At 38.1% G+C, this 14,294-nt stretch overlaps 1 protein-coding gene across 2 annotated transcripts in view; it reads right to left on the reverse strand.

The window, feature by feature from the left end:
* Positions 1-14,294, reverse strand: part of TTC39B (tetratricopeptide repeat domain 39B) — a 148,832-nt gene that overhangs the window by 38,875 nt on the left and 95,663 nt on the right. For both annotated transcript variants that reach the window (XR_008959866.1, XM_057313444.1), the window contains exons 16-18: positions 11,820-11,946; positions 8,372-8,480; positions 95-212 (exon numbers count right to left, since the gene is read on the reverse strand). Coding sequence is in view for 1 of the 2 variants with exons in the window: in XM_057313444.1 (XP_057169427.1) it covers positions 95-212; positions 8,372-8,480; positions 11,820-11,946 (354 nt within the window). In the remaining variant the exon portion in view is untranslated. The remainder of the gene's footprint in view (positions 1-94; positions 213-8,371; positions 8,481-11,819; positions 11,947-14,294) is intronic.

Here is a 14,294-nt window from a genome sequence, read left to right on the forward strand (position 1 = left end):
ACACTCGCTGTGGGAGGGAACACGTTGCTTTCTCACAGTAACTCCCTGGAAACCACAGCCTGCACTCAGCCCCAGCCTCCTTGCTCGTTTGTACCTTTGGATGACGTGATTGAAGCACAGCTCGGCTTGCAAGGGCCGCTGCAGGTTCTTAAGGCAACACCCCTTCAGCAGCTTCACCAAGCACTCGTCGTCCACTGAGTAGTCGCTTATGTCTAAAGCCAAACAAACAGAAAGCAAGCACAAAAGGAAAAACACTTTTAAAAATCCCAAGGGAAAAAAATAAGTAAAAATAAAAATGAAATAAAATAAAATCCCAAGGAAGAGGGAGAACGAATAGCTACTAGGTTTCGGAGGGATCACTGAAGAATAAGGAAAATATTTCTAGCACGTGCTATGCTTCATTTAATAAAACACAATGAAAATATTTTATTTATTCATTTACTTTTAAATTTTTTTTATTATGTTATGTTAGTCACCATACAGTATATCATTAGTTTCTGATGTAGTGTTCCATGACACAATGAAAATATTTTAAATTAAAAGAAGAAGGAGCTTACTATCTTACTACACCATTTTATGAAGGGGTGCAACTCTATCCACTTGAAAATCTTTCTTCGGGTGCTCAGTGCTCATTGTCTGAGTTAGGCGGCCTTAGATGTCACAATAGGAAATCTGAACTCTAATAAAGTCGGCGCCGTATTAATTCTATAAAAGGTAAAGTGAGAGGAGCAAGAGGGCTGCCTCCTCCCGTGGTTCTGGCGACGAACTGCGCTGGCTTCACGCAGGAGACGATAACACTTCCATATGGAGAAGCAGATGGCTTCCTACCCATTAAAAATTCAGGAAGTAGAATAGAATACCCTCTCCAGATCAGTCTGTTTACAACTTATCAATTCTCCCAGGGTTTGTTCTTTTGGGGGGAAATTCTGTCATAAAATTAGACAAAATGGTTCCGAAGTACAGGCAAGGTACCTAAAACTTTACCTCACAAACTTGCAAGCGCTTGAGGCTAATGTCAAGGGTTTTCTTTCACCACGTTTCCCCTTTCCAAAATGACTCATTGCCTTCTACAGCCCAAGGCTGTAGAATATTAAACAAAAGGAACCATATCCTGTGCGACATTGACCTGACAAAGGTAGACATTTCACATCTACCATTTTTGAATTTGGGAGCTTTCGCAAGTTACTGCAACTAAGTCATTCTCAAGACAGGCCGATAATTTATACATTTCAGGCTGTGACAAGACAGGGGTGGGAGGGGTAGTAAACCAAACCCCTGGAGCCTGGGAGTCGTCCTACTGAGATTCCCCTGCTTTGAGTACAAACCTCAGAATTCACCATTAACACATGCTGGTGTTTGAGTTAGTAAACTGCTGGTTGATGGGAGGTTAATGATGCAACTTAACCAACTGGAAGGGGATCCCTTTACTTCTAGGTGCTAAAAACAGCTGACATTCACCTTTCACTTCCAAGCTCTGATAGTTCATTCACCAAGAAAAATCACAGGTTATCAATATCACGTTACCTTTCTTATTACTTAAGGACCATTTTACAGCAACCCCCCGCCCCCCGCCCCGCCACCGGCACACACACACAAATACATCTACGTTTCTAATCATGGATGCTCACTGAAATACATAAACAAGAAGCAGTAGCTTTCCAGGCCTAGAACCAAACTCTTAGGGTCCATACTGGATGCTAGCTTTTAGTACATTTTTGTGCATTCTACTGAGTCCTGTATTAGCATTTTATGACAGTTTGTCTTAGCACAAAATCCTGGTGCTCAGTGAATGATGGTTTTTCTGAGGAACAGACATAACACTATGGAAAATTTAAGTACCACTAACACCGCACTTAGCTTTTATTTAGATCATAAGTTAAGGATATAGAAAATGGGTCCAGGGGCGCCTGGGTGGCACAGCGGTTAAGCGTCTGCCTTCGGCTCAGGGCGTGATCCTGGCGTTATGGGATCGAGCCCCACATCAGGCTCCTCTGCTGGGAGCCTGCTTCTTCCTCTCCCACTCCCCCTCCTTGTGTTCCCTCTCTTGCTGGCTGTCTCTATCTCTGTCGAATAAATAAATAAAATCTTTAAAAAAGAAAAGAAAAGAAAAGAAAAGAAAAGAAAAGAAAAGAAAAGAAAAGAAAAGAAAATGGGTCCAAAGACACCACCTTCCTCCAAACCTTAGCAAAACCATTATTTCCTCAGACCACAGAGTACTCTCTGTCAGATGATTATTTTCCCTTAAAATCTGAATGCTTTATCGTGATTCTCAACCTCATGGGTGAGTTCACAGATGAACATTTCAACACACAATTTCCATTTTACATTCCAAGAAAATTATACAATGCTGCCAAAGCATATTTTCATCACAAAAGATCTGCTTAACTTAATAAAACAGAGGGTAGGCTGAGGAAAAAGAAAGTTTGAAGCCCAAACTACAAAAATATCCACATTAAACTTTTTAGAAACTAGCTGAAATGCACCAAAGGAAAAATTCAAAAACAGATTTAGAAAGTGAAAAGCCATAAAGTAGCATTTTCCCTTTTATGTAGCCCTGATTGTGTTTGCTATATAATTTCACAAAGCAAATTAACTGCAACAAAGAGCCAGAGAAGAACTACTGTACCGACTTCTGGCTACATGTTGAGTTTAGTTAGATTTCAAATGGAACACTAAAGGAATTAGTGGCAGACACTGACTCCAGGCATATTACAGGGGGTGTGCTCTTATTAAACTGTATCTGTCCCTTTGTAATCATAAGGGGCCTTTCATAATCGCATTGTCAGAGCAGAACACCAACTGTATCTTCTACCATCTTTTACTTTAGAGACACTTGCCAAGGGGAGAAGAAGCAACAACACATTCACTTGCCAATACCGGGGAGAAACAGGGTGGAGGCTGGAGTCACCTCGGGTTTACAACTTTGTTTTATTTTTTCAGTTTTGGATTTCTTTTCCCCCTTGCTCTGAAAGGTAAGAGCTTAATTACTAAAAGGTCATTACTGAATGGAGGGAAGGAGCGGAGATGGAAATTTGGTAATTTTCCTGCAGAAAATAATGGACCTGGAATAGATTATCAAAATTTTGTGTACAAAATCTTCAGGAAGAAAAAGCTTTTTAAAATTATTATTATTATTTTTTTTTTTACCAGAGGGAACACATAGAAAAACAGAATTGTATGAAGTACAGTGCATCTGTCTGTCTGTCTGAGCTTTCCCCAGCCCTCCTTAAATATCTCCAAGCCTACCATCTCAATAGATGATTAAAAGAGGAAGGAATGAATGGAGAGAGCAGTCTGGTTTTCTAAGCCTCTATTTTACTGTACATACTTAGTCCAATACATGTATTACTCCTTTCCATTTTCCCCCAACCAATAATGGGACAAAATAAACTCTGAGGTAAAGGCTGAAGAGCCTGCTCAAATAGAGAAAAATCCAATGGTCCCTCAGGTCTTCTTAATATACAAAGGCCCTACTCTCTGGTGGTAAGTATTAGTCTATACAACAAAGGATTCAAACGTCAGAATTTATTCAACTGAACCAAAGCCCTTACATTTGTAGGAAAACACAAGAAACAACCTGGTTCACTTTTCTGGGGGGAAAAATACTCTACAAATGTTTTCATTTAATAAAAAGAGGTTTTCCTTCACCTCCCAGTTTTTACATATCCACTTATTAAAAACATATCCACTTTCCCATTTGGTTTGCGGATATATGGGTTTTAATCATAGATAATCCCCCTACTGGCAGAGACAATGTTTTCTCAGCCTATCACAATTCTATATCTAGTATGGAAAATCTAAGAGTGTTCAAATGAGCAAGTTAATAAAATGTAGCCCAATTAGTTGAATAAAAATGAATACTAAAATTTGTTTAAAAGCCCAAATGGATTCTACAAAGGTGCATTTTGTGAAATCTCATTTTTTAATCTCAACTTTCATAGACTTTCATTTCATCCAAATTTCAAAATGATGTAACTTTATGTTGACTTTACACACAAATCAAACTAAAATCTTTTTCCTTTTTGAAGTAACGTCACACTGAAAATAGTAAAGATCATCTCACGCCCATTAGGATGGCTACTACAAAAAAAAAAAAACCAAAACACCCCCCAGGATATTACGAATACTGGTGAGGATATAGAGAAATTAGAACCTTGCGCACTGCTGGAGGGAAGGTAAAATGGTGCAGCCGCTAGAGAAAACAGTGTGGCAATTCCTAAAAAAATTTAAAATAGAAATACCACATGATCCAGCTATTCTACTTTTGGGCATTTATCTAAAAGAACTGAAAGTGGGGCACCTGGGTGGCTCAGTTGGTTAAGCGTCTGCCTTCAGCTCAGGTCATGATCCCGAGGTCCTGGGGCGGAGCCCTGCATCAGGCTCCCTGCTCCGCGGGGAGTCTGCTTCTCCCTCTCCCTCTGCTCCTCTCCCTCTCTCTCTCAAATAAATAAATAAAATCTTTAAAAATAAATAAATAAAAGAACTGAAAGCAACCTCAAAAAAATATTTACATACACGTGTTCATAGAAGTACTATTTGCAATAGCCAAAAAGTGGAAGCAACTCAAATGTGCCACAATGGATAAATAGAAAAGCAAAATGTGATCTATCATGCAATGGAATATTATGCAGCATTAAAAAGGGGAAATTCTCACACATGCTACTACATGGATATACCCTGAGACCATCTTTTTTTAAGATTTTATTTATTTGACAAAGAGAGAGCGAGAGAGCACAAGCAGGGGAAGCAGAGAGAGAGAGAGAGAGAGAAGCAGGCTCCCCACTGAGCAAGGAGCCCGACGTGGAGTTCGATCCCAGGACTCTGGGATCATGGCCTGAGCCCAAGGCAGACGCTTAACCAACTGAACCACCCAGGTGCCCCAAAGCCTGAGGTGCCATTATGTAAAGTGAAATAAGCCAGTCCCAAAAGGACAAATAATGTAGGATTCCACTCAAATGAGCAACCTAATATAGTTCAATTCATAGTAACAAAATGTATAACTGTGGTTGCCAGTGGCAGTGAGGAGAGGGAAATGGAGAGCTATTCTTAATGGGTATGGAGAAGTTCTGGAGACCAGTTGTACAACTATGTGAATATATTTAACATTACTGAACTGTACAGTTAAAAATGGGTCACATGGTAAATTTTGTGTGATATATATTTTGTACTACAATTAAAAATTAAAAAGAGGGGCACCTGGGTGGCTCAGTCAGTTAAGTGTCTGACTCTTGACCTCATCTCAGGTCTTGATCTCAGGTTTGTGAGTTCAAGCCCCACATTGGGCTCCACACTGGGCATGGAGCCTACTTAAAAAAATAAAATAAAATAATTTTTAAAAATTAAAAAGATACAATTGTAAAATGAATAGTAAAGAAACTTAATGCAACTCTCTCTATAAAAACTATGTAGATAATATACTAGTAATGTCACATCTAGAACATACAAAGAAAGTCTAAAATGTCCATATAGTGAGTCTGTAAGACTATACTTATACATACGCTCCTTTGGTTCTCTGTTAAATAGTACAAACTTTGGATTTCTTTTTCGATTTCAGTTTCTCGAGCCCTTTCATCCACTTGTTTCCCTGGTGCCCAGAAATCACAGAGAATTATCAGTCCATGAAGATAAATACCTCAATATTTTGGCTACTCTACCAAGCTTCAGCTCATAGGGGTTGAAGTTTAATACTTTTCTCTAAGGGGAAGGAAAAAGGAGAGAAAGGGAACCACGGTTCTTTTATAAAAATGCTGCCTTTAACATGGGAGACTGACATTACTCACCCTCCAGCAATAGATGACCTCTGCAGGTGACTTTTTTCAATAGTAAAGTAGAATATTCCATTTACCCGATTCTCCCTGTGATTACCAGTTTATATTCACAGAACGGTAATTTGGGAGAACTGGGGGGTGGGGGTGCTGATCTGTGGCCCCAGGACGTCATTGCTTTCTGTTCTATTGACTTCTTCAGCTATCCTGCCTGAAACCTTGACCTTATTAGCTATTAAGGCCACTGATTCAGCTTTCATTCTTTCATATTTCCTCTCCTTATTGATGGCAATCTAAAACTAGAATTATTGGAAATATGGAAAGCAGCCTAAATGCCCAACAATACTGAGAGATTTGATTAAATTATGATACATTAGCTCCATGGAGTGCTATGAAGCTTTTGAAATTATTATAGGAGCCATTTAACAACAATTTAAAAGTCTATGATAAAAACAGAACTACCATATGATCTAGCAATTCCACTTCTAGGTATTTATTCAAAGAAAATGAAAACACCAAATCAAAAAGATATGTGCACCCCCATGTTCATCACAGCATTATTTACAATAGCCGAGATATGGAAGCCATAAATGGATGAATGGACAAAGTAAATGTAGTATAAACATACCACAGAATAGTATTCAGCCATAAAAAATAAAATCTTGCCATTTTGCAAGAACATGGATTGACCTTGAGGGCATTATGCTAAGTAATGAAATAAGTCAGACAGAGAAAGACAAATATTATGATCTCGCTTATGTGAAATCTAAACAACACAACAAAAAAACCAAGTTTATAAATTGGTCGTTGCTGGGGGTGGGGCATAGGAAGTAGGAAAAATGGGTAAAGAAAAGTATAAACTTCCCATTATAAAATAAATCATGGGGATATAACGTACAGCATGGTGACTGTAGTTAATAATACTGTACTACATATTTGAAAGTTGCTAAGAGAGCAGATCTTAAAAGTTCTAACACAAGAAAAAAAAATTTGTAACTATGTATGGTAACGAAAGTTAACTAGACTTATTGTGCTGATCATTAGAGAGGCCACAGATACCGAATCATTATGGTATGCACATCAAACTAATACAATGTTATGTGTCAATTATACTTCAATTTAAAAAAGTTTATGACATATTAAGTGAACCAAAAAGTAGTCTAGTATATATCCAGGTACACTATGGTTGCAACTATAAAAACAAGGCTAGGCTGGAACAAACAAAAATTCTAAATTAACCATGTTAGAGTAGCAAAAATATGGGTAACTTTTTCACCTACGACTATCAATTATAATTATGTGTTTAATTTTTTAACAATAATTATAAAGAAAAATCTCATTTAACATTTCAGCCTCATTCTATAGCTCCAAATACAAAAATGATCCAAATGAGGTTCTCATCCCTAGAGCTACGTTCAATATTTAATTTCCCATGTGGAGAATATATCGAGGATGGGGCTAGCCACTCCGTCAATGCCCATCTTTTTCCAGTTAAGAAATATGAGTTAACTGTTATAATTTTCCCTGCCTTTTCCTGAATTTCTATGCCCTTTGCCATGTTTGTCACCATGGAAGTTTTCTTTTACTTCTGTGGTTAAAACATTCCAAAGGATAAGCCCTAAATGATTGGGGGCTGATGAGAAATACTACAAAGGCTATCATTTATGGCATCATTTATGAAAAGATAAACCCTCTACTTAAGCTAGAGAATTAGACACTGTCAGAGCAAGAAAACTTTGGATATTATCTATGGTTCTTTGGATAGCCTCATCCCATTTTAAAAGAAACCCCAGGCCCAGAATGATGAGGTAAGTTTCCCAGAGTCTCACAGCTGCAGAGCTGTAAGCCCATATGGCCTGATTTTCCTTCTACCATGCCGGCTGCTTCCAGGAAACGGAGCTTCCAGTAAACTAAAGAGGGGCCTCTAGGACAACCAACAGTAATGAGTAAAAAAATTAAATTGTGAGAAAATGTCAACTTGAAAACAATCTTCTGTGTCTGCAAAAACATAATAGGTATTACAGAGCAAAAGGAGGCATGGAAAGAGTCACAAATTAAAAACCAGAAATGCACTCTAAAACTTAACTGATTGTTCATCTTTTTCAGTGACAGACTTATTCAGATATAATCCATGTACCATACAATTCACCCACTTGAAGTACACAATTCACTGGTTTTGAGGATGTTATAGAGTTGTACAACCAATACCACTGTCTTAGAACATTTTCATCACTCCAAAAAGAAATGCCATGCCCTTTAAAAGCTATCACACACATGCCCCAGTTCATCCACCCCTAGTTATAAAACCACTAGTCTACTTTCTGTCTTCATAGATGTACCTGTTCTCAATATCTCATATAAATGGAACCATGCGATAAGCTGTCTTCTGCAACTGGCATCTTTCACGTAGCCTCGTGTGCCCAAAGCTCGTCCACGTTGCAGCGTGTGTCATTCCTCCCTTCCTCTGATTACAATCACCCAGATCCTTGCAGCCCAAGTGCTTTGTCTTTGTGACACACACAAATGAACACGGGTAGATATACACAGGGAAAGGGCAGGAGAGTGGTAATGAAAAAGATTTCCAGGCTTCTACTTTTCATACTTACTTTCATTTTGTAAAGCAGCCTCGGCCTTTTCGACAGTGACCAACAGATTTTCAGAAAGGTCTTTTCTCTTGCTCACTATTGGAAAACCATTCCAGACATACATCATTTCCTAATGAGGAAGAACGAAAAGCCATTTGCAATTATGTGAGGTTATTCAATGTCCTTTACAACAACGAAACTACTCTCTTGGTTGCTACGGATCTCAAGACAACCTTCAGAGATCACTTTCCTTAGCTTTCCTCATTTGGAGTGTGGTGAATACAATTTCCCCCTTTCTCGTTTTAGCATATGCCTTTTGCCTTTTATACCACTCAATATATATAGTATATTATGTTTTTACTGAAAAATGTACTCATTCATTTAAGCATCTACTGGTAGTTGATCCTTTTGGAAGATAATAGGTTACAAATACAGAAATAAATAGAATATTTTTAACTGATACTACGAACAATTGTATTTGATACAAATTTTTGTTGTTACTTTTAAGTAAAGGGAAATATTTTAAAATATCTGCCAACTGTTTACATAAAATGTTTCCAAGGACTTCACTGGAAATGAACATAGAAAATATTTTAATGGTTCTTTCATCCCATTAAAAACATGTGACAGTCCAGCAATACAATCCAACATGCAGGAAATGCATTCATTTAAAGGCCATATGGCTGAATGACAGCCCCTGAAAGTGTAAACTAATGATTTCTTATTGCAAATTACATCTCATAGGCTAACAGATGAGAATTTTTTTGGACCAAAAGCAAATATGCTTTTGCTTGAAAATATTTTTCTAACTTTCCTGGTAGTACAGTTCATATTTTTAAGGGTTTAAAATAAGCAGGGTAATTAGTATCTTCTTGGAGATAAATGAATTTTAAAATACGATAAAGATATTGTTTGAACAGCTTCTTACAGGGAAGTCACATAAATGAGGAAAATACATTCCAGTGGCAGCAAAGTCACCTCTACTCTACGGCACTGAAAACTAAGATCACAACACTCTAATTTTTTTTAACAACCAACAGTTTCTTATTGCTAATAGTGTAAGACCTTGATTCAATAATTAATGGAATAATTAACTGATGATCTTTAAGTTTTGTTTTTATTGAGAGACTATCAGAAGAAGGCAAGCTCATATCTGAGATTCTAAAAATAACATTTTGGTGAAATTCCTGGTTAACACCAATTCAAACCAATTCTACATCCTTAAACCTGCAGAAAGAAGTGCAGTTAGTTCCCCTTACTCAAAGTAGGATATAGTTATATACACATGAGCAACTAAGTTCTAGGGCACAGAAAGGGCTATCAGGCTTTAGAAAATTTTCACGAAAGTTCTGTGACACAAAGAAGAAATTTCCCAGTGCAAATCACTTGATAGAAATCAATCAGGAATGGATCTAAAAGTATAATTGGTGAAACAGCAATAGTCTCCCATGTGAGCTGGGAAAGGGGGATGCTTGGTCATTTTGGTGATTTGCATGGTGTTCCTGTTTTTATCTGTGCTCAGATTTGATGACAGAGTGCTGTTTTTGTCTCATTCCATCACAGGCACAGAATAACCTGGTCTGATGGTGGTGCTCTCTGGGATTGTTTATCTTAAGTAGAGAACAACTGGACCTAGGTATAGGCTAGTTCCTATCTGATACCTGTTACAGGCTACCGTTTTCTTTCTCACAGAATATATAAAGAGCTCCTATGAGTCAATGACAAAACAATAAACAACCTAATGAAAAATTACATTAGTATATGAACAATTCACAAGAGAAGAAATAAAAATAATAAGCACATGAAAACATGCTCAACCATACCAACAGGGAAATGTAAATTAAAACAGTGAAACACTGCTGGTAGAAATTTAAACCAGTAAAGGCTTTCTGGAGGGCAATTTGGCTATGTCAAAATAGTAACTGCATATACTCTTCAACCAGGAATTCCATTTCTAGAAATCTTCCCAGAGAATTACATGACCATGCACCAAAAAAAGCAATATAGGGGCGCCTGGGTGGCTCAGTCGTTAAGCGTCTGCCTTCGGCTCAGGGCATGATCCCAGGATCCTGGGATCGAGCCCCGCATCAGGCTTCCTGCTCCACTGGGAGACTGCTTCTTCCTCTCCCACTCCCCCTGCTTGTGTTCTATCTCTCGCTGGCTGTCTCTCTGCCAAATAAATAAAATCTTTAAAAAAAAAAAGCAGTATGAAAGAATATTCATTGTAACATGTTTGTAATAGTAAAAACTGGAAACTAAACTGTCAAAGAGGAATAGCTGAATAAACTCTGGAATACAAAAAAAAAAAAAAAAATCAAGAAACCCCAAAGGAGGACTGTAGGTGTCAGCTTGCGTTTAATGGTTTTCCTGTGCTGACTACATATGCAAAACTAAAGCCCCAAAGAGCCCGAATAATTTGATACATTCAGTACTTTTAAAGAAGTATTCATTAAAAAAATTTAAGTGGAAATTATGCTTTTCATGAAGTGTAGTCTAAACAACATAATGATTAAGAATGTGGGCTCCAGGGACACATGGGTGGCACAGTCGGGTAAGCGCCTACTCTTGGTTTCGGCTCAGGTGAGATCTCAGGATCATGAGATCGAGCCCCACGTCAAACTCTACGCTGAGCATGGAGTCTGCTTGAGACTCTCTCTTCCTCTCCCTCTGTCCCCCCTGCTCATGCTCTCTCTCTCTAATAAATAAATAAATCTTTAAAAAAAGAAGAAGAAGAAGAGGAATGTGAGTTCCAGCACCACACTGTGGAATGCAGCAGCCACCAGCCACTTCGGGTACCTGAGCACTGGAAATGCGGCCAGTCCACACTGAGATGTGCTCTGAGAGTAAACTACACACTAGATTTCAAATAATTAGTACCATAGATAGGAATGTGAAATATCTCATTAAGTTTTTACTGGTTATATGTTCAAACAAACATTTTACATATGTTGGGTGAAACAAGATATGTTCTTAAAATTATTTTCACGTTTCCTTTAATTTTTTACATTTTTTTGACCTCTTAATTTTTAATGTGGCAATGAGAAAAGGTAAAATCATATAAGTGGCTTGCATTAGAATTCAACTCAACTTTAATTAAGCCAACTCACCTCTCTGCCTGAATTTCCTTATCTATAAAATGGGGCTACAGGGAGAAAGTACCCTCATAGTTACTGTAAGAATTAAATGATATATTGTTTTAAATAGCCTTTCAAAAAATAATAAATGATATATTTTTAAATATCATAATGCCTAGAACATACCAAGTAGTCAAAAAACATTAGCTATAATTTTTATGATTATTTAATTATTAATAATTCATAAATGTTCACCTTACAAATACCCTTACAATGGCATTTAATTGAGCCAAACTTCACAGCAAACAGCTAAACTTCACAGGTGTGCTTCCTGCTGCTGTGAATAGATGATTTCTTTCTAAAACACCAACAGTAAATAAAATAAAAACAGATACCAGGGCAGGCACGATGAGCTTCACAGGAGCAGGCAACGAGGCAGAGTAACGTCGAGACTTCCTTACAGCAAACTTCTCAGTAGGGATGGATTTCCCGGCAATTCTCTGCTTTAAGCTATCCACCTGTCTGTGAAGAACCCAACCCCAGCCCCAGCAAAAGGTCATTAGAACACAGACGTTATTGATACCTGCAGTTTTCATGCTGCACTCCCCATACCAGCAGCAGCAGCAGCATCTAGAAATGCAAATTTTCAGGGCGCCTGTGTGGTTCAGTCAGTTAAGCGTCTGCCTTCAGCTCAAGTCATGATCCAGGGTCCTGGGATCAAGCCCCATGTTGGGCTCCCTGCTCAGCAGGGAGTCTGCTTCTCCCTCTCCCTCTGCCTCTTCCCCAGCTTGTGTGCGTGCTCTCTCTCTCTTTCTCGCTCACTCTCTCTCAAATAAATAACTAAAATCTTCAAAAAAAATGTTTTTTTAAATGCAAATTTTCAGACTCCACCCCAGTGGTGGAGTGACCTAATATTAGTGATCTAATATCAGTGACTCTAGAGCTGGGCGCAGCAATCTGGATTCTAGTGAGTCCTCCAGGTGATTCGGATGTGTGCTGAAATGTGAGAACCACTGACTGACACATACTTCTCTCTAGTTAACGTGGCTAATATCTTAATTTATCAAACACAATCAAGGAAATCTAGATATAAAATTGGCAATGCACCCCAATGTTTGTAGCAGCAACGTCAACAACAGCCAAAATATGGAAAGAGCCCAGATGTCCCTCAACAGATGAATGGGTAAAAAAGATGTGGTGTAAACACACACACACACACACACACACACACACACACACAATGGTATACTACTCAGCCATCAAAAAGAATGAAATCTTGCCATCTGCAAAGACGTGGATGGAACTAGATAGAGGGTATTATGCTAAGCAAAATAAGTTAGTCAGAGACAGACAAACACTATGTGATTTCACTCATATGTGGAATTAAAGAAACAGATGAATATAGGGGAAGGGAAGGAAAAATAAAATAAGATGAAAACAGAGAGGGCAACAAACCATAAGAGACACTTAACTATAGGAAACAAACAGGGTTGCTGGAGGGGAGGTGGGTGGGGGGGATGGAGCATTAAGGAAGGCACTTGAAGTAATGAACACTGGGTTGTACCTCTGAAACTAATAATACAGTACATGTTAATTAAATTGAAATTGAATAAATATTTTTTTTTTTAAGATTTTATTTATTTATGTGACAGAGAGACAGCCAGCGAGAGAGGGAACACAGCAGGGGGAGTGGGAGAGGAAGAAGCAGGCTCCCAGCGGAGGAGCCTGATGTGGGACTCGATCCCGGATCGCCAGGATCACGCCCTGAGCCGAAGGCAGACGCTTTAACGACTGCGCTACCCAGGCGCCCCGAAATTGAATAAATATTTTTAAAAAAATAAAATAAAAATAAAAATAAAAATTGGCAAATTCCATAAATAAGCAGGAAAAGAGTCCAAAGTATTTACTTTTACGTGGATACTCAGAGAGAGGAAAAAGGGTATATGGTACATTTCATATTCATATCTATTCCTACTTATTCCTGTCTTTATCCTAGGACACAGATCTGTAAGATAACGTGCTTCAAAACACAGCTGTCAATTAATGTATACTTAGAGAAAAAGTTTCTCAAACATAGGTTATTTTGAAAATAATCAACTAAAGACATGCACCATGATTACAAACTTCCTCTTAAAAGCCTAAGAAATCCCCATTGTGAAATTTACAAGCACATAAATATGAGAGTAGGACGGAGAGACTCTATATTCCCAACGCACTTTCTTGCACACAAATTTGTAAGTGCACCAAACAGGTTGCTGAGACAAAGTTCAGGAAAATAAATATCCAATTACATCATTGAAAGAAAAAGTAAGATGAAACAAGAGAAAAAATATTCCAATAAGAGGACAAGATTGTGTTCGGTTCTTTCTGGCACAATCTGGGGATATGAACTCTAAAGCAGAACGCCCATGATTTGATGTTCAGTAACATCAGAGGAAGAAGCAGTGGAAATGTGAAGTGGGGGTTGGGGATGGGGGATAGAAACATGCTTTGGACAGGAAATCATGTGGTTTGAAGACTGCAGAGTCTGTATGAAAAAACATTCACTGGGCGACTCTCTTCTCATTATCCCAACCAATTAGATGCTATCATACAGCAGACCTCAAGCTTTCTTCTGAAAATAGGACTGGTTACATGTTTCACAAAAATTGTTTTGATATGGAGAACACTTACTCTAAAGTGGAAGAGACAGAGGGAGAGTTAAAGATTTCAAAGTATCTTAATATTCCATTCCATCCGTTGTTTGTGTGAAACAAGGACGTACATTTTACCAGCAAGAGGTGGCATGAATCCTACCATGGCTTCCACTGGTGTTGATTCTATAGTTAGTATACATGTTCCTTTTTGCAAAAATAGCTTTTAAAAAGAAG

This window comes from Ursus arctos, unplaced genomic scaffold, assembly GCF_023065955.2.
Source record: "Ursus arctos isolate Adak ecotype North America unplaced genomic scaffold, UrsArc2.0 scaffold_18, whole genome shotgun sequence".
Taxonomy (NCBI): domain Eukaryota; kingdom Metazoa; phylum Chordata; class Mammalia; order Carnivora; family Ursidae; genus Ursus; species Ursus arctos.